Genomic DNA, 20,622 nt, shown 5'->3' on the forward strand with positions numbered 1-20,622 from the left:
AGTATATTAGCATTTACGTATAACACATAGGTACATATAATCGGTGACGGTTCATTGACACCGCTGTTGGTTGTAAATATTACGCAAAGTAATTACAATCGAGACGTACAGCAGATGACCTTTTTCATCTCTCGTTTTCCTTTTCTCTCTCAAAGTATCGAACGGCGGAAACGAAAAGTGAAAAAGAATAGAAAATAAGAAAAAAATAAGGTCAAGTGGAAAAAATTCGTATCAACGCGTGCTGGAAACGCTTTACAAAGACACACAAAACCCGCCGAGTGCAGACGGAGTGTGCTATGTTTGGTTATCAGCTGGAGAAGCTGAGGGCTCGTCGCTAAAGCTTGCAGATGATATTGGCGATACTCTCGATCGTGTGATCGCGAGCCGCTTAACGCGCGAATTCGACTGATAAGCAGTTAATTTACCGTCCATGCAGACAATGATTGGTTTTTACATTTTTAGTTGAATTATTTAGGAAAAAAATCTGTATCCACTTTTAGTGGACCATTGGCGATCTCTTCATACTGCAAGAAACTGTAAAAATTATTCTTACATTTCGATTCTGCAAACACTGCAGCCTGCCTTTATACCTATCTTGAAAATTTAGGAAAAATACTAGGTACGTTATCTGTTAAATTATTTAGAACGCAGGAAACGTTCAGTTTTCCGATGTGTAGTATATACAGGGAGTAACGATTCGTAAAATTTTTAACTTCTCGCCAAATTCCTAAGTTATTACGAGTGCGCATGTGTGTGTGTGTGCGTGAGCGTTGTTTCCCCTCTTTCGAAAAGTGGGCGTGAGAGCTTGCGAGGCTTGCTTTCGCCTCGCGTATTGGTCGATCAGTGCCGATGCCGACAGGCGCGAAAGCTCAGTCAACGCTTGAGTCGTTATCTAATAATTAATCGTTATCGTGAGCGTAGCTTTTTTCAAATACAGAGAGCAGGGAAGGAGGGTATTAACGGCGCTATTAGATAAATTGCGCGCGCACCTCCCGCTTTTTTCACAACCATGCTCAACGCCGGGCTATATATGTGACGTCAGCGGTGTGCACCGCAGCACTCAGCTGTCGGCATTGTATTAATTCGGAAGCTGCGAGTCGCTATATCGGTGGAAATTTAGCCACTCAGCGATATTCGCACGGTGGGAAGAAATATAGGGAAGAAGAGGAGCGAGAGGGAGAAATTTCAAATTCACATTCCCAATCACCGCGTGCAGGTAATACTAACGATTATATTCTCTTGCGAGTAAAAATAAGCATACAACAGACCTCGCGCTGCTCTCCTCTCGAGCAATTCGTATTCTATATATAATAATAATAAATAAACTGTGCATAAATTTATTTTCAGAAATCCGGAGTTATTTCATCCCGTGCGCGATGGATCCGCTCGAACAAATGCCAAAGTCAGATACCATCAAGCTTCGCGAACGTCACATCGGGTAAGTAAGTCGGACTCGGCGAGAAATTTATCACCTTGACCTTCTGGCTGATCCGAAACTGCGAGTCGTTAGAGATTCGCAATCGGTGCGGTACGAAATAAATTTCACCAGGTTTTAATTTCTATCAAGAACAAGGGTTTTAATGTACCTGTCAATGAAAGTGTCGTTTTCGATGAAACAGATCGAGTTGAAAGATATGAGATAAGAGAAATTGATAAAAAAATAAAAATGAAGTAAAAAAACTCGACCGAGTTTTAGCTCAGCTCGATAGAAGCTGCTCTAGTCCGTTATAGACGTCGCATAAAACTACCGCCGATCATATCTATGTATATGTATTTTAAGTCTATTGATAGACTTGGCAAATATTGGCTTGTTTAGATGCCAAACAGTCTTGCAACGTAGAGAATTAACATTTTAACGATCACGAACACTGCCGAGTGGGCGAAAAATTGGTGGTGGACATCCTAAACGACCGATAAATTTGAATTCCGGTAAAGTGATCGCGACCTTTGATGCGATCGAATGATATTCGTGAAAATTTCATTTCGATTTTAGTTGAAAAAAAAAAAAAAAAGACACTTTAGAGAAGGAACCGGACATTTTTTAAAGCATGGAAAAAAATCTGACATTCTGTAGATGGCGTGAGTCTTATAAGCCGAGGAATTCAATTACGATATAAATTTGTAGATGTACTCGAGCGATAATAACTATGATATATGTATCTGAGCTAATTCTAAGCGTAAAGATGAGATCATGTGTGCTAATTGCAATTTGATAACGTACAGTTAATTTACAGTAAGGCTTTAAGACATTGTAAATATTTAAATTCTTCGAGATGCTAATTACGCTGATTAATTTATTCCAACGCGGTTGGAAAATTATTCTCAATTTTATAAATACCGTTGCATTCAAGTCTCAGCGTTGATCACCTGTAGATAACTCGCCAATGTCATTAAGACGTTAATAGAGATTATTCGTTTTGACACAGATCTCAGAATAAACAAATTAACAATAAAGACCGACGCCCAATAATGCGAGAACAGCTATTTCCTTCTGACGTTGTATTTCCACGCATGTTATCCCCGTCACTATCGTTGATATTTTTATCTCGAGTGGTTTCAGAAACCAATTAAACCACTGCTGACTGATTGCTAATATTTATAACGGTTTTATTTGTACGAGATAAAGGTGATACGAACGGCAAAGATATAACAGTTAATATTTACAGAACAAAGGCATAAATTCCCCATGTAACGGATAATTTATTCGATATGTATACTTTGAACTTGATCAACTGATCTTGTCTATTTTCTCATTACAGGCAATCGTGCAAGCTCTTCTACCGGTCAAGTCCGTTAAAAATTGTCAGAGGCAAGGGTCAGTACATGTACGATGAAAGAGGTGAACAGTACTTGGACTGTATCAACAACGTTGCCCATGGTAATTAATCCCAAATACGTAACGAACAAGCGACGACGTAACGGTTCACCAATTTAAACGCACTGCACGCCTCGACTCAAAGAACATTAAAATTAGATTATTTTCGTATTTATCGAAGCTACTTTGACCCACGTTTCATCCGTTATATATGACACAGATATTCTTGGTAGTTTTGTACAAATTTTCATCGGTTCAAGTTGACAAAAACATTAAATTGCACTAACCTCGATTAATCACGCTGTAGCTATCGCGTGAATACTACGTAGTAAGGGTGAAAGTTATTGCAAACAGTTCAGACTTTTACATCGTACAAGAAAATCGCGTTCCGTGAGATAACCAAATTCTTCACCAATCTTGATAAATTGATAATCACTGATCGGAGGTCGGACGTCTGTTCGACAATATGGATTTTGTTCCCTTTGTTCGAGAGATACAAGTGATTGAAATGATAATAAAGTACATGTGTATTATGACAAATATTTTTTTTTCTTTTTTTTTTTTTTTTAAACAAAACGGAGTGATTTCGTTGAACAGTTTGTAAGAATTACCGACAGCCTGAAAAGATTTGCCTATAACTATACCGGGTTTCATCGAATATTGTTTCCAAGACTTTTTACTTTGTAAGCATACAAGTGAAACTGAAACGCAAAAGATGACGGAGACGAAAATAATTTAACGATAAAAAAAAAAAAGAGAGAGAGAGATTGGTCCATACGGAAAACATTGTCACGCAGTTGGACATTGCCATCCGGACGTGGTGCGCGCTGGTCAGGAACAAATGGCGCTACTCTGCACTAACAATCGTTTTCTCCACGATAATCTGGTGGTCTGCGCCCGTCGACTGACGTCACTTCTTCCGGATCCACTGTCGGTCTGTTTCCTGGTAAATTCCGGAAGCGAAGCTAACGATCTCGCGCTGCGATTGGCCCAGGCGCACACCCGCAATACGGAAATTATAATCGTGGACCAGTAAGTGATGCACTGCACTCTATACGTCGCAAGGATATAAATTAACGAGACTCCCGAAGCCCGGAGTGATCGTAACAACGATGTTTAAACAGTAACGAAGAATCACCTGATTTTCATAACAATTAACAAGCCTCGCTGAAAGCGATTAATGTTTCATGAGTGATACCTTTTCATTCGTCACTTCTTTAATCACCAAGAGAATCGCCGAGGCGTTAATTGTGCAGGAGAAAAACAAAACTATGCGAGGACGCGCGGCGAGGAGATGATATATACGGCAAGGTATATTTATTCTAAGTGAATGTTATTCGCGTCAACGATTTCATACGATACATATATACAATATTGATGAAGGAATTTACATCTAATAGCACGAATCTAATTGAGTGGGCTTGTTTTTTTCTTGTTTACAGTAATCTCTCTAGATGTCTAGAAGAATTACGCACGTTGCGTTGTGGGGTAGAGTAGCTCGCTATGGAAGCTCCTTATACCCTTCTTCAGAACCGAGAAGAGAACCCCGAGACACACCATAACTTTGTTGTCATTTTAGGTGGCACAACATGCGACGTATGTTCACGTATGCTATTCATCTGAAGAACAATATATTATTTCAGCACGCGCGATGTGATCTTATAGAAAACTTCGGTCGGTCATCTGGATGGCTCCTGACGTAACGCGACGTCTTTCATTTCACTCCATTTATCCTTCGTTATTTTATTCAGGCATCCTTCGCCAAAAATCGGTATTATCCTTGCCTCCCTTCTGCTGGGTCTGAAGTCAAATATGTTCACATCCGTCTTCCAGAGATAAAATACGAGTTGAGAAACGTTTCGACGCAAGGTGGAGTTATCGGGATGAAAGAAAGAAAAGAATAAAATTAGAAGACTCGATATTTCTTGCGTTTAAAGTATTTCCTACCGAAGGAAAAAGAGATGTGTAAACATTGATCGAAGAACATCGGTATCGATTATAATTGATTGCGATGCGAGAATTTCGGGAGTCTGTTTGACGGATGAAAATAAAGTTAGCCCGAAGGAGATAATACCGATTTTTCTCAAAGCTTCCGAGTTCCAACCACGTTGTCAAGTGAAATAGAAAAGGAAATGAAAAATATTTCAACATCACTTCTCGTTACGAAGAGACGAAATTAGGGCAAAAAGATAAAAAGTAATCTCTCTTCGAGATAGATTTATTCACGCGTGGAGCGGAAAAATGTAATTTACATACATATAATACGTATTTCAGATGTGAGTCCAAAAGTCGCGGTGACACTGACGTGCGAGCCTTGCTCTTCTCACCCGGCATTTCCGCATTATGCAGTCAAATATTTCAGGCTCTGTATAACGTATAATGCAAACATAGATGCGCTGTATATTATAATAAAGATTCTTACAGTTGGACGCTTTCAATTTCATACTCGACATGTTAGAGTTTAAGCTATGCGGCAGAGAATTATCTGGTAGGAAATTTACGACACCTAATTGGAGAAAATAGTTAACACGAGAAATCGTATTGATCTGCGTAGCGCTTATCACGGACATCTGACCTCGATGATCGACATTTCCCCCTACAAATTCAACAGGCCGAATGGAACAGGAAAAAAAGACTTCGTCCACGTGGTGAGTACAAATTTGCGATAAGGGATCAACCAATCAATCATTAGTTATCTGTGCATACGCCAGATTTCAACATTGCACGATGTCAAAAGATTTCACATGATTTCAAAGATGTGAAAAAGTCCGAATGATCTTGTGAAATATCACAGGATCAGTTTACAAGACTTTATAGGGTTTCGTACGAAGTCAAATATTCTAAAGATTAAAAACAATATCAGATAATTCCACAAGAATTCATGGGATTCGAAAATATTTCGGAGATTTCACGTGATTCGTCAAAATTATACGATTGGTGTGTACCAGATTTTAACGATGGTAAAATCCTCTCGATTTGCGTAATTTTGAAATTATTGCACAGCAAGTAACCTTCAAAACCATCTTCTTTCCAGTCTCCTTGCCCCGACGTGTACAGAGGGAAGTACCGAGACGTGGATTATCCCGGCGAAGATTTGGGGGTGAAGTACGCGGACGATGTGAGGAGAATATGCGGGGAAATAAAGGCGAGGGGTAAAGGGGTGCAGGCCTTCATAGCCGAGAGCCTGATTTCATGCGGGGGTCAAATATTGCCGCCGCAAAACTACTTCAGAAACGTTTACAAGTAAGCTAGTAGTGTGACAAACCCGATTCGACGACTTTATGAACAATAAATGTGTAAAAATAAATATAAATAATAACGATAACAACAATATGTTACAGACACGTGAGAGAAGCCGGAGGTGTCTGCATAGCCGATGAAGTTCAAGTCGGTTTCGGGCGAGTCGGAAGCCACATGTGGGCCTTTCAACGCTACGGAAGTGACGTCATTCCGGACATTGTAACCCTCGGGAAACCCATCGGGAACGGACACCCAGTCGCTGCGGTTGTAACCACTCGAGAAATTGCGACAAGTTTCAAGAACACGGGAATAGAATATTTCAACACGGTTAGTTCCCCCAACACCGAGACGTTTAACGCGGAATGTCACATAAATTTGGTTCATTTCTCTGACTTTCGCAGAATTTCTCGAAGCTTTTGAAGCTGCTGGAATTCGATGAAAAATTTATTGATTTCCGGCGATTTTGAAACGTAACAACGACGCGTTTAAAGAGGACGACTCAGATTCTTCCGAATATCACACGCGGAAAGCTTTTCTTCGCGAAGAAGCGATTGATGCATTTTTTCTCGATTCCGCATCGCTTCTGACATAGGCACCGTACGATTCTGATCACAATTTCCGTTCTGTTTCCCTATCGTCTGTAAAAAATTGACGGTGTTAAAATTGACCAATCGTGGCCGGTATGGACTACTATAGAACAATGTTTATCGTCTAATCCTCTAGCAATTGGTTTCAATCATCGACAAATTCACAAAATGTGACGTAAATTTATAATTTTAAAAAATAAAAGGGTCAATAATGGGTCTAAACGTTTACGCTTAAACCGGTTCACTTACCTTGGTATTAGATTGACACCAAGAAGTATTTTGTAAAATTGGACACCGCATTTTTTTTTTTACCGAGCCTGTTCGAAGCTCAGGTTCAACAGACTAACGAGAATATGTATTTCGCGATTTGACAAATGAACTACGCGTGCACCCTGCAGGTTTATTTACGAGGCGAGTATTCGATCAGTGCATTTATCGCTGTTTAAGCGACATCGACTAGATGCCGGGATGCATTTATCGGATGCGCCGTGTCGCTGGTTCGGGTTCGCACACGCAAACAAAGGCAAAATCACCCGCGAATCCGGGGGACTTTTCCATATCCGCATCTCGTTGCGTTGGAGTATTTTGCAAATTGTTCCGCCTCCGTGCAATTTTTCACCCCTGGCATACGCCGCTCGTTTGTTATACACCGTTCTGCCCGGTAAAAACGGAAAATCCTCAACGTCCGTTTCGATGCATGCAGCTGCCCCGTTTGCACGATGAAACCAACCGGCAGATACCACGGCGAAAGCTGTGCACCGATTTCAAGAGGGTAATTTACCTAATGGCCACGCCGGAGAAGCGGCTTGCTTTCAGGTCGTTAGCGAGAGCTCGACATATTTATTCAAATCAACGTTTAATTCCGGATCAAAATCTGCCAACGCGTTGTTCCACTCCGAGCAATAAATTTCGAAAAATTTGCACCGCGGTACGTGAGTAAAAAATAAGAAGAAACAACAAATACGCGTTTCACTAGGCAAATCGAGATCGTTACCTCGATGGACTCTGCACTCGACTATTTGTGGAAGTCCACCCCGCGTTATTGCGCTCACCTAAGGCGAGAAATCGTAAATATTTCTGCACTTCTATCCTGCAAGAAAGTGGCTCGTTTTCGATGCAGCACCGCTTCCGTGCCTTTATACCCTCGTACCGTCGTTTTAACGATTTCAGATTACGACGTGAGCCTCCAGCCGCGGTTCCCGACATCCTCCTCATCCCGGTGGATGGTTGTTGGCTTTTATACCGCCTCCCTATATGCGGCATAAAACTCCCGGATGCATCTCGCCTCTGCACCGCGGTGTTATTTCATATGCATCTCGTCCTTTTTCAAATTGCGTGTGATCAATTTTTCACTGAATTTTTTTCACCGAACGATACCAACCGCTATCCAGTCACGAATTACAGCAAATGTCTTGAAACAAGTCCGTCCTTTTTCTCGGTTCTGAATACGCACTGAGAAAAATTTCATTTGTTACAGTAACTAGAAAAATTGAGTAAAACAGGTATCGTTAGAGAAAACTGTTTGAATATTGTTGGAATTACGAAAAACAAGGTACGCATAACCATTTTGGGCTATCATCGATCCGTTTTTGGTAATTGCAGCCGAAAATCAGTTTGTGAGGTTTACTTTACTTTTTTAGTTAAATAAGGCTTTAACATCAATTTATTGTTGCACAAGCATTAAATTTTCGCAACAGTCACAAGTGAATATATTAACAGTGATCGTAATGAGAAAGAACAGTAACGGATACTAGACTTTCCGGTAACAGCTGGAATACTAATTTTCATTTTCTACCTAGAACTATATTTTGTCGATTGTGGTAAAAAATGAAAATAGTTAAGGACTGAGCGGTAACCGGAACTAAAAATTTCTCTCACAATCAGTGCGGTACCAATTTCCTCAAAACACACTTGTGGTCCGACGCATCGTTTCCCCAATTCCACCATATTTTTTCACCCCCGAATCTCACCCGTTTCTCCGATTTTCAGTACGGTGGTAATCCAGTATCCTGTGCAATAGCCAACTCGGTCATGGAGGTCGTGGAACGAGAGGGTCTCCAGGAGCACGCTCAGAAGGTGGGCAAGCACCTCGTCACAGAGTTGGAGAAATTGGCTCAGCGTCATCCGATAATCGGCGATGTTAGAGGGGCTGGTTTGTTCGTCGGCATCGAGCTCGTCCGAGATCGCGCGAGGAGGATTCCGGCGACGGAAGAAGCCAGTCACGTCGTCTCCAGGATGAAGGAGGAGAAAATATTGGTCAGCAGTGACGGACCGGACAATAACGTCCTCAAACTCAAACCTCCCATGGTGTTCAGTATCGATAACGCCAATCACTTAATCGCTGTTCTCGACGAAGTTCTCGACGAAGTTGAAATCGACGTTGACGAGGTATTGTAACGAGGATAATTTTGCAATTTTATTAAGTAATATCAGCTTTGAAATTCAAGGTTGGGAATAGTTTTCACAAACATTAACGATTTATTTATACTCCGTTTATACTGATTTAGGACGATTGCTCAATAATTTTTTATTTCAGATTCAGCCACCCAAAACCATCGCCACACCCGCGAAATCAGCCGTATCTCTAATGGAAAGGGTTAATTCTGCGCCCGCCAAAGCGAAATCCGTGCTGATCAAAGCTAATTAATTAATGAGTAATATTCAATGTAAATAATACTCAATTACAGAGTTCAATCAAATAATTTAATAATATAATATATATATATGTATAGAATTATTTAATCGTTGAACTAGAATCTACAATATTTTTGAGACTGTCGCTTATTTGTTGTTTTAATTCAATACAGTACTGAGAAAAATTTCATCTGTTATAGTCACTAGAATATTTTATTAATATGGTTATTATTAAACGAGAAAGTTTTAAATATTCTTACTATTGTGTAAAAATGTGCTCTTTAGTGTGCTTGAAGTTATCAAAGGTACATTTTCCGGTAATTGCAGCATTAAATCTGTTTGTTTAGTTTGTTAAAATTTTTCAAATAAACAAGGACCGGACGTCAGTTCATTGTTGATTCTGAAATTTTGCCGAAAAAACATGCCTTCGTCCAAATCCAATATACCTATCCCTATATTTGAAGCAAGATAGAGTGGAAGAAATGAATGACAAAGTGCTGATCAATTTCTTATCAACCACGGTATTTCTTCACCCGATGAGTAATGGCGGAATGTTACGTTAAAAAGTTCGCGTGTATCCGTTGTCCGTGACCCTGCGTCAGCAATTTTACCATAAACTGACATTGATATAAAAGTTTGTACAAGATGTTCCTTCCAAAGTCCAATCTTGAGACACGAGTTTCAAACTAGGTACACATATAGAGATAAATCAAGGATTCTCACTGCCTCGCGTCTCCCTTAAAGATGGAATGACTCTAAGTAGGTATATTTCATCGCCGAAACTTTTCTGAGAAAATTTTAACACCGAACCACTCGTGGAACTCATTACATTTACAAGTTTCTTCCGATGTATAGAATAAATAAAACCTAGCTGAATTTTCTCGTTTGATACGCATAATGTGCATTGAATACACGATCAAAGTCTCTTCAGCTTCGTTTCACTCGATACGTGGAATATGCTCAGAAATTGATAAACTTTCAGTTGTACGATGGAGAGAAAACTATCGCAACAAGTTTGGTGTAAACCTTGCTGTTAATCTTGAATATTCTGCAGAAGAAAATTTCGTTAATCATACTTACTACGAAGAAAATGCAGAAAAATGGGTATCAAGTATTGTCGGAATTACAAGAAAATACGGTACCAGTAAGTATTTATTGTAATTACAGTTGCCGATACTAAATTTTTTGTTTATTGCACGCTTGGATCTATTCGTTCCTTTTGCTACATTCTTTCAGCCTTAACAACAATTTATCATTGCATCGATTTCAAATTATCGCAATGGTTTCAAGACAATATAGTACGAGTGATGATGATCAAGAAGAACAGTAACACAAACTAGTTTTCAGGCTACAGCTGTACGAAAATAATTTTTATTCTGTGCCCAGAACTATAATTTTCAGTCATGATAATAAATGAAAATAGTTAAAGACCGTAGAGAAACTACAACTAGAAATTTCTCTCGATGTGGCCGGATACTAGATGGAGATCAGCTTCGTGAACTAGTTTTGCAACATACCGTATATGAAGCGAATTGATTCACGCTATCTCGGATCGCGTGCTGATTTTTGAGGTGAACTGCAGCTATCATTGAAGCCCGGGAGATGCTTATTAAGCAGTATGAAAGATAGGCGAGGTTTGTGTTGCTAACGTGCTTTCAAAGCACAGTGGAATACAGCTTATAGATTTTTCCGCTAATGCCGAGCTGAATTGATTGCGAACGATTTCTAGAAATCATTCGTACACTTTTTTGCTTTGCATTCTACGATGGAACCTCAACGGAAAGCATAATGAAAAGGTTTTTTCAGCTATGAAAAAATGTTGGACGTTTTTTTTTTTTTGTTCCAGAAGCTCGCTCTTCGCCGAGCTAACCCATGAGTAATAAAATCCTCTTTTTAAGTTGAAGTAACATTTTATTTTCATTGTAGAATTGCAGGGGGGGGATTTAATGCGCTCCAACGCTAAGAGCTTTAGTAAAATAATTAACAGAGCGTGTGAGGGACAGGTGGTTTAATTCTCCGTCGGCAAGGTAAATTTTTACTAACGTCCCGGATAAGGTGGATCTATAATATTTGTTTTAATGTGATTGTTGTTTGAAAAATCCGTATGAATTTACCAGTACTCTTTTGGATCCATAAAATATTTTTTAATAGTTTATTTTCCTATCAACAAATTTAATAAAAAAAAAAAAAAGAAATAATTATTCTTTGGAAATATGGAAAGGTTCTAGGCTGTAAAAGACTCACCTTGTTAAAAGCGAGAAAAAATCAGAATACTAGAATTAATTACAGGCTCGTACTATTAGAGATTTGCATCCGAGGACGAGGTCGAAAAACTTTTGTAAGAATTGCGAAATATCCTGTTGAAACATGAACGGAAATGGTTGTTTGCACCGAACGTAAGTGTAAACACGTTTACAAGTGTAAATTTCTCTCGATGTTTATAGACGGCAATGCATCTTGACACGCGCTGACATCGATGGCAGATAAACCGAGTTAGAAAAATAAAACCGGGGCTACATCTGTGCACAATGTTGCCTGTTGGTATTTTTATCCCGTAATCATCCATCTTGTGAATGGAGTCCAGAGGATCGCGTGAAGAGGTGACAAGGGCAAGCTGAATGAACAGAAAATGCCAGTATAAAAGATGTTCCGTTGATATCTGCCTCCACTCCACATCGGTCATCTGAATCTCAGTCACCATGTGGTCTCCGCTGTTTCTCTGCGTCCTCCGTAAGTAACGATCACGAATTTATTGCCGTTCCGTATTTAAATTCGCATTAGAAAGAAGTTGTTTCATGGATTCGTACAGTCAACTTTTGTGAGTATAATTTCTTCGAGCCCACAAGGGACATTTCGAAGAAGTGTCGGTGCTTTTAAGTATCTCAGTGAGGTCTTCGACAAATCTTTACTTCAATTTTAAATTTGGATACTCGCGGTGATTTTTCACGCAGGGTCTGACACTTCCTTTGTTCACAGTCGGAGGAGCAGTCTTGGCCGATCATCACCGGCAAGAACAAGGAGGAAATCAACAGAATGCGTGGAAGAGTGGAAGCGAGTATAAGTATCAGATACGAGCTCGCACCCTGGCGGCGCTTCACCAGGTCGCCGATCAGTACAGCGGTGTTATTATGAAGGGTCAACTTGTCGTCCAACCGAAATCCGATGGTACTCTGAGGGCGCAAATCTCTAGGCCTCAGTATGCCCAGATCCATACGGAATTGCCGGGTGGTTGGGACACCCATATACCGGAGGGAAAGCTCAGCTTCAAGCAGCTTCCTATGAGCGGAAAGCCCTTTGAGATCAAGCTGAAGAACGGTGCGATCGATGATCTGATGGTAGACAGCAGTCTCCCCAAGTGGGAGGTGAACGTACTGAAAAGTGTCGTCAGTCAGCTTCAAGTCGACGTTCAAGGTGAAAACCAAATGGATTCGACGTACAACCAGGAACCTGAAGGAGGCAAGGCCTACGCAACGTTCAAGGTGATGGAGGATTCGGTCACTGGAAAGTGCGAGGTGCTCTACGACATTTCGCCTCTTCCCGACTACATTCTTCAGACCAAACCTGAATTGGCTCCGTTGCCTCAGCTTCGTGGTGATGGACAAATGATTGATGTCGTCAAGGCCAAGAACTTTAGTCACTGTCATCAGAATCCGACTCGCAGCTACGGTATGGAGTGGTTGAACGACTGGGAGCCCGGCACTAACAGCAACGGACATTTCTTCTCGGTAAGCTCGATAATTTTCGATCACGATTAATTTCGTTGTATCAGAGCAGGGTGAACGTAAAAATAAGTTAAGACCAGTTTAATGTATTATTGATACGTTTTTTTTCAGAAATCTTCAATGAGTCGCATCATTCTTTCCGGAACTCTCGATCGCCACACGATTCAATCCTCTGTCACAACGACCAAATTTGTCGTGAGTCCAGAACTTCACAACGAGCAAAAGGGCATGGTAGTAAGCAGACTGAACCTCACTCTGGTCGCAGTTGGCTCAGCGTCAAGCAGCATCTCATCACCTTCTAGCGTCAAGTCTACCGGAAATCTGGTCTACCATTATGACTCACCTGCTTCTCAGAGTGGTTTGGAGGGAGACGAAATTGATGACTCTAGCTCAAACAGCTCCGACAGCAGCTCTAGTTCCAGCTCCAGCTCCTATTCCGAATCTGACTCCAGCTCCAGTTCCGATTCGGACGATGATTCTAGCTCAAGCAGCTCCAGTTCCGATTCGGATTCTAATTCTAGCTCAAGCAGCTCTAGTTCCGATTCGGATTCTGATTCTAGCTCAAGCAGCTCCAGTGACGAGGAACAGTTCAAGAAACGCAAACCGCGCAGCCTTCGTCGTGACTTAGATAACGACAACAGCCAAGGGAATGATCTTGAGAAGAGTCCTCAGAGCGGTAAGGGTGCCGAAATAGAATCGGTGGTGGCCAACGTGGCGAGAAAGGAACTCTCTAAGCTAGCCAAGCAGATAGCAGAGGAGCTTCAGCGTCCTAGCAGCATCCCGAAAGAACATACTCTCGAGAAGTTTAACACACTTGTTCAGATGGTTCGTGCCCTGAGCGCAAAGGAGATCAACCAAATGCATCAGAGCTTCTATCAACCCTACGACAAAACCAACTCCAACAGCCAGAGTGAGAGTGTACGCAGGAACGCTTGGGTGGCGTTCCGCGATGCTGTAGTAGCGGCTGGAACTGGACCAGCTCTTCTGAGCATCAAGCAGTGGATCAAACAGAAAAAACTGAGCGATTTCGAGGCTGCGGCAGCCGTGGCTTCCCTGCCGAAAGCGGCTCGCTACCCAACTCCCGCCTACATTGACGCCTTTTTCGTAAGTCTTTCGCGGTTTCCAGTATCATTAGAGTCAGGTATCGATTTCGCACGCGAATGATCCCCGATTCTCACGTTTCTTCCGTTACAGTCATTGGCCACGGATCAGCAAGTGGTCGATCAGCCCTTCCTGAACACTTCTGCCATCCTCGCTTTCACCGAACTGGTCCGTCTAACTCAGGCCAGCAACAGTTCAGCTCACTACCGCTACCCGGTTCAGAATCTCGCCGGCCTTTCACCAAGGGATCAATCAGCTGTCACCCGCAAGTATCTTCCTTACCTGAGCCAGAAGCTGCAATCCGCCATCAGCCGAGCTGACAGTCCAAAGATTCTGACGTACATCAGAGCTCTGGGCAATTTAGCTCACCCTCAGATACTCGCCGCGTTCGAACCTTACTTGGAAGGACAGAAAGACGCTTCAGACTTCCAGCGTTTGTCAATGGTCGGCGCCATGGATAAGCTGGCACTTATGCATCCCAAGGTTGCCCGCTCTGTGCTCTTCAAGATCTACCAAAATACAGGCGAGGCTCACGAAGTGCGCTGCGCTGCCGTGTTCCAGTTGATGAAGACCAATCCACCCGCAAGCATGCTTCAAAGAATGGCTCAATTCACAAACTGGGATGTAAATGAGCAAGTGAACTCTGCGGTTAAGACTGCCATCGAAAGCGCGGCAGAACTTGACCAAGAAGAGAATTCGGAACTTGCGGCCAACGCTCGTGCGGCCAAAGATATGCTTAATCCGAAAATTTACGGAATCCATTACAGCCAGGGCTACTTGAGAGACCACATTGTTGAGGAAATGAATCTTGCGTACAAATTGTTCGCCAATTCCATCGGAAGCCAAGACAGCATCTTGCCACAGGCGATCTTTATGCGCCTGAAGACTAGCCGGGGTGGTTACAACGATTCTCCATTTGAAATGGGAGCTATGGTCTCGAGTATTAACGACTTGAGCAACTATATAAGTGAGCAATTTTCATTCGGTGACGATGATAAGGGTCGTAATCAGAAACAGTCGCGTGGAAAGGGTAGATGGAGTCCGGAAAACATTGCCAAAATGCTGAACATCGAGTCAGACGATGCGGAACAACTCGAGGGGCGGTTTTGGTTCAACAGCGTAGGATGGCAGAGCCACTTTGCTTTCGATAATCACACCCTCGATCAGATCCCCCGAAGTAAGTCACGTTAGATCACGTTTGCATCACTTTCTTGCATATTAACGACAACAATATCTAATTTTTTTTCTGCACTTCAATTCTGCACAGTGATTAGGAATGCAGCTCAGGCCGCGAAGGAAGGCAAGAGTTTCAACAGGACAGAATTCTCGGACAACGAAATATTCCTGACAATCCCCACTGTGACGGGATTCCCCTTCGTATACTCCGTAAAGAAACCAACTCTCTTCAAAATCGGTGGTGAAGTTCAGGCGCGTAGCAAGCCCGACTTGACTCACGGTCCATCAGACGAATTGAAGATCCCATCGACCACCAACGTTACCACAGACATCCATTTCGTTTATTCCACGCATATCCACGCCCGAATTCAATTCATCACGCCGTTTGATTATCATTCGTACGAAGCCGGAATTGTCAAGAATTTGCAAATCAACGTTCCCCTTCGCATTCACGCAGATTTTGACGCGGAGAATCAGCATATCCGGGTGAAACTTCAGCCTATCCAACAAGACCGCGACTACAACCTGTTCCACTACAGCACCAAACCTTACACCTCCAAGAATGACATTCGTAACATTTCCCCTGTCATCCACCAAGATAATACGCAGCCTATCAGCACCGGAGAACAAATCCAGAATGACTACGACTTCGGTAAGAAGGCTACCGGAATGGCTTTCCGTCTCAAGTCATCGTCGGAGCGAAGATCTCGGCAGCCGATGTGCGCGTGGCTTCAGGAACAAATGGCACCTCACGATGCCGTGTCTGCTTTAGCTTTCCCATTTGCCCAGCAAGTCATCGAGCAAGCTAGATACGATCTGGTGTGGGACTCCAGGAGTAGCAGCTCAAAGTCTGTTGTCGTAACGGCTTCCTGGGACAGCCAGAGATCCGACGAAAGCGGTGACCGCAAGGACTCATCGTCTGGCACCCCTCAGCCGTCCAGCAAGAAGCCTGACAGTCAAAAACGCCAAGATGAATTGCAAGACCAGGCAGCTTCGGGTATCAATGACGCTGACGTCGCCTCCATCGACGTTGGAGTGGCCTTCCAAGGGCAGAGCGACGCCCAATACGCAATGACCGCCGCAGTGGCGAGCAGCAACACCGACGACACCTCCCGTTTACTTTTCTACTACTACAAGAAATCGGCCAATGACAAAACGTACGAAGTTTGTATGCGCGCCGAGTCTGAGATGCCGAATGTGCCCGAAATGGACTTCACAAAAGCCTTGAAGGCCGACCCAAAAAGCAAGGTCGAGTTTGCCGTCAACTTTGGAGAACAGTGCCAGTCTGGCGGCAGTATCCAGGTTAAAGGAAAGTGGGAGCAGAGCTCAGAACTGACGGATTATCTTCGTCAGCACCCCATGGCTAAGCAGTGCGCCGGACAGATGGAAAAGGGCGACTACGCTCTGCCCGCCTGTCGCAACATGACAGCCCGTGCCAACCATATGGACGAAGCTCACTTCACCATCAAGTATAAGAACATTCCCGCAACGGCGCAGAACATGACTTTCAGTGCCTACAGGGCCGCCCAGTACTTCGCCTTCGAGAACGCCTACGAGAACGTGGTCGACCCCAAGGATCAGGAAGAGGGTAGGATCGACGTCGACCTTGAATTTTCCAACGAATTCGACTCCATGAATATATCCATCAACACTCCAGCCATGGACGCCAACTTCACCGATATTGAGATTACCCATTTTGCTCGACCTCTGTTTGCTGTTCACCCTGTTTATTCCGCTGCTCAGCGCCTGGGAAGAAAGGCTATGTATGGACAGTACAATCGTGAGTATTACACCTGGATGGGAATCTATTCCTATTTCTAAGTATACCTTGGTGCTTACGAAATTTCTTTCATCTGTTCCCCAGCTCAATGTGTTGTGGACAACAACTCTGCCAACACCTTCGACAACAGAACCTACCCAGTCGAACTCGGCAAATGCTGGCACGTACTGATGGTCACTGTGCCTGAGGAAGATCCTGACAACAACAACGACGATTTGGACATCCCAGAAGACATGCAAGTCACCGTGATTGCCCGTGACGTCAGCAATGACGAAAAGGAGATCAATATCACCTTGGGTGATGACGAAATCACTTTCTCCCCATCGAAATCGGGACCCAAGGTTCAGGTGAACGGAAAACAGATCGAAGTCTCCGAAGATGAGTCCTACGCCGAAATCGACGACGAAGAACTCGATGTCGACTGGGAAATATTCGCACTTCCCGGCGGTTCCGTCAAGCTCAGTTCTTACGAGTTCGGAATCGAGGCTGTTTACGACGGATCCCGCGTCAAGATTTCGGTAAGTTTTATTCCTCGAGTCCTTGGTCGGACTCCACTACAGTACCTACACGCAAACACGTGGGAAACAACCCGTGCTAAACTCACGCTAATTATTTCCAGGCTGCTCAGAAGTACCGCGGATCCGTTCGCGGACTGTGTGGTAACTTCAACGGCGAAACTTCCGACGAATTTACAACGCCCCAAAACTGCGTCCTCAAGAACCCCGAGGAATTCTCCGCCAGCTGGGCGCTGACAAGCGAACAGTGCAGCGGTCAGGCTTTGAAGAACTCTCAGATTGCTCGGAGTGCTTATTGTCCGCGCAAGATGAATCTCTTCGGCAACGTGGTGAGCGAACAGGAGGCTGGACGTTCCAAACCTCGAAACAGCAAGTTTGGAGGCAGACGTGACGAGACGCAACGTCAGTCTCAGCGCGGATCGTCCCGCGGTCAGCAGCAAGGTAGAAGTTCACCGTTCTGTTACACCCACAAGACGGAGGTGGTACGCGAAAATGGAGAGACCTGCTTCTCCTTGAGACCAGTGCCAACTTGCGCCTCCAGATGTCGTCCTCAGGGTAAGAGGGAGAAGGCAGTCCAGATGCACTGCGTCGAGAACAGCCAAGCTGCGTCGAAGATCGCTGACCAAGTTCGCGACGGTCACAGCCACGATTTCAGCAGGAAATCCGTGTCCAAGACCATAAGGATGTCTGTTCCCACTTCCTGCTCTGCGTAGGATGATCGTTAATGAATTTTTACGACGATACGATACGTTAGTCTTCATTTAGATGTGAAATACTGTGATTTTTTTACGGAAATTTTTCCTACTCGAATTATTATTGTTATAGCGAATTCGATAGTTATTTTCCAATAAAATCACAACCTGCTCGCTTATTCGACCGTCTATTCGATCCTAGGTTATTAAATTATCTTTGAACAAACAACGGTATAGCCTGTAACTATAGGTTTTTTAAATTACTCAACAATGACGCGCAAGCGTGTTCTAAAACATTTCCTGATCAAAATTACTGGGATGGATATTGAGCCACTCTATCATGGAAAGTGGGAAGCTAGGAGGGTCAACTTCAACATTGCTAAGCGAAGCATAAGTTAATTAATCATTATTAAGGTTATAGGAACGAAACTCCGGTAGTTAGTAACGCAGGAAAATAATTTTCGCAACCCGTCTGTGAATACCCCCGGTTTTTCCATTAAAAAAATTTACAATTTAGCCAGTTTGAATTTGGTGTTTTTGTTAGAGTAGTTATTCATCGGTAATTGCATGAAATTACTTGAAGCGTAATACCACGGTGATAATTTGCATTCCCGGTCTCTTCGCGCATCAAATTCGCAAAAATTTTGCACTTCAATTTTAATTAATTGAGGCGTAAAAGCGAAGTAGGTATCTCTCGTAGTCGCAAAACGCGCTCGTAGAAAATATTGACCAAACTTTCGGTTTCCCCCGATTTTGAACCAGGTTATAAATTTCTACCCTCCGTGTCGGGATCGCCTTGCCCATAAGGAACGGGCTGCAGGTTATTAAAACTAATCTAAATTCACTGCCTCGTGTAAAGTTCTAAAACGAGTATATTAGCAGGCAAATGGAAAGTCCCGCCATCCGTTAAATACCACGATACCTTCGGTGTAATCTATGCGCTTAAACTACCTTGCGGTGAAAATTAAATTGCGACAACATACCGTGTCCAAGCAGCAAATTCTCGTTCCTCCAAATCCGCGAAAATTGGGAGGACTCGGGATCAAATCGTCCCTGAAACCGAAGACTGTAACAACGGTCGGTTGGGGATTTTGCTTCCAGCCTGCAATTGGAGTTATCTCGTCGATGACGATGATCGGCTTACAACATCGCTGATCGATCCAAACCTACTCCCGCGGTTAGGGAGGACTCGATACGTCCGTGAATAAATGGATTCCAGCTATCAATTACGCCGGTATCATTACCGTTTTTGCCGGGGTTGCGAGGATAGGCACCAAACACCGTAATCAAGAGGGAAAACAGACGCGTGGCACAGACGCGGTAAGAGCTACTTCGGCAAAACCTTCTGTAGGTTGCAAGAAATCTATGCAGGTCACGCTCTCATCTACGTGGGTTGTTTGGGAACTTGAACACCGGGCTTCAAAGGCGTCACGTTTTTACTTTCGTCGTTGAATAAGAAAATTCCCGACCAATGTGTCGATCAACTGAAATGTATTTCTATGTTGCGACTCTTCACGGTGAAAAACAAATATTCGAAGTGATTGATTGAAAGGGAATAACAACTTTGGGATAGAACTCTGCTGGATCGTTGGGAGTATAAAATTATTCCGATTCTTTAATGCCTTCGGCTATTCTCAGGATGAAAAATTGCACCTGTGACAGTTGTTACAGGTGCTGAAAACTTTGGTAATCGAACGTTTCTATACTCGCTGTTTGATTCTATACGCCTCATTAAAACAGGATTAACAAAAGCGAAAAACTTTTCCTCGCAGAATGATGTTCGGTTGAATTCGTTCGATCTATAGGTATATCGATCTGTACAGACGGGGAGTCGTTGAGAACGGAAGCAATTGCATCTAACGTCTATTTCGCTGCTCAGAAGTTGGAACATAGCAAGTCTTTCTCCCCGACTTCCAATTCAATCGTTCCGCAAGTCAATAGTTTTGTTTTCTTCATGCTTTTACAAACTCTCCTCTCATTCTTGTCCTCCCTCCACTCTTTCACCTACGTACAAACTACCTTGAATGCAATGAGTCGAGGCACTTGCGCCTCGAAGGTAGAGAGACGGCGTAGAATCCAGTTCTCGGATCACGATTTCCCAAAGAAAATTTCTATTTATCATCAGCGGCGGGTTATGCGATGATTCGAAAGCTCCGTGACGTGTAATCTCGATTTAATCGAGCATCCAAAATAAAAAAAATACAAAAAGTAAAACAGCTGCAATACTCCTTACCAACATACACGCGATTCTTTCACAGTTAACAACACTGAAATGTGTCTGCAACGAAAGATAATTGAGAAAAGAATGAAAAAAAAAGTATATCAAATCGAAGAGCTTACCGGTAACTAGTTCCAGCTTT

At 43.0% G+C, this 20,622-nt stretch overlaps 1 protein-coding gene across 3 annotated transcripts; it reads left to right on the forward strand.

The window, feature by feature from the left end:
• Window positions 1-903: 903 nt before the first annotated feature.
• LOC124221513 (alanine--glyoxylate aminotransferase 2-like) lies at window positions 904-18,441 on the forward strand. 3 transcript variants are annotated; one of them, XM_046631636.2, is made up of 14 exons: window positions 1,051-1,216; window positions 1,348-1,438; window positions 2,760-2,878; window positions 3,613-3,847; window positions 5,370-5,463; window positions 5,850-6,058; window positions 6,157-6,382; window positions 8,632-9,021; window positions 12,576-13,001; window positions 13,110-14,102; window positions 14,193-15,276; window positions 15,367-17,055; window positions 17,140-17,573; window positions 17,675-18,441. In XM_046631636.2, exons 2-14 carry the CDS (start codon window positions 1,377-1,379, stop codon window positions 18,281-18,283), a joined length of 6,570 nt encoding a protein of 2,189 aa, XP_046487592.1. In that variant the 5' UTR covers window positions 1,051-1,216; window positions 1,348-1,376; the 3' UTR covers window positions 18,284-18,441. The 3 variants fall into 3 exon arrangements, with proteins under 3 accessions (XP_046487584.1, XP_046487592.1, XP_046487573.1); XM_046631628.2 differs by lacking the exons at window positions 12,576-13,001; window positions 13,110-14,102; window positions 14,193-15,276; ... (1 more) ...; window positions 17,140-17,573; window positions 17,675-18,441 and adding an exon at window positions 9,179-9,662 and having other exon boundaries at window positions 904-1,216; window positions 8,632-9,030; XM_046631617.1 differs by lacking the exons at window positions 1,051-1,216; window positions 1,348-1,438; window positions 2,760-2,878; ... (3 more) ...; window positions 6,157-6,382; window positions 8,632-9,021 and adding an exon at window positions 11,924-12,006 and having other exon boundaries at window positions 12,253-13,001.
• Window positions 18,442-20,622: the final 2,181 nt, after the last annotated feature.

The sequence above is a fragment of the Neodiprion pinetum genome, chromosome 1 (genome assembly GCF_021155775.2).
Source record: "Neodiprion pinetum isolate iyNeoPine1 chromosome 1, iyNeoPine1.2, whole genome shotgun sequence".
Lineage (NCBI taxonomy): Eukaryota > Metazoa > Arthropoda > Insecta > Hymenoptera > Diprionidae > Neodiprion > Neodiprion pinetum.

Coding starts and splice junctions, on each gene's coding strand:
- LOC124221513 (XM_046631636.2), top strand. CDS start 1,377: ATGGATCCGCTCGAACAAATGCCAAAGTCAGATACCATCAAGCTTCGC. Junction 1,439..2,759: donor CTTCGCGAACGTCACATCGG/GTAAGTAAGTCG, acceptor TTCTCATTACAG/GCAATCGTGCAAGCTCTTCT. Junction 6,383..8,631: donor GAATAGAATATTTCAACACG/GTTAGTTCCCCC, acceptor TCCGATTTTCAG/TACGGTGGTAATCCAGTATC.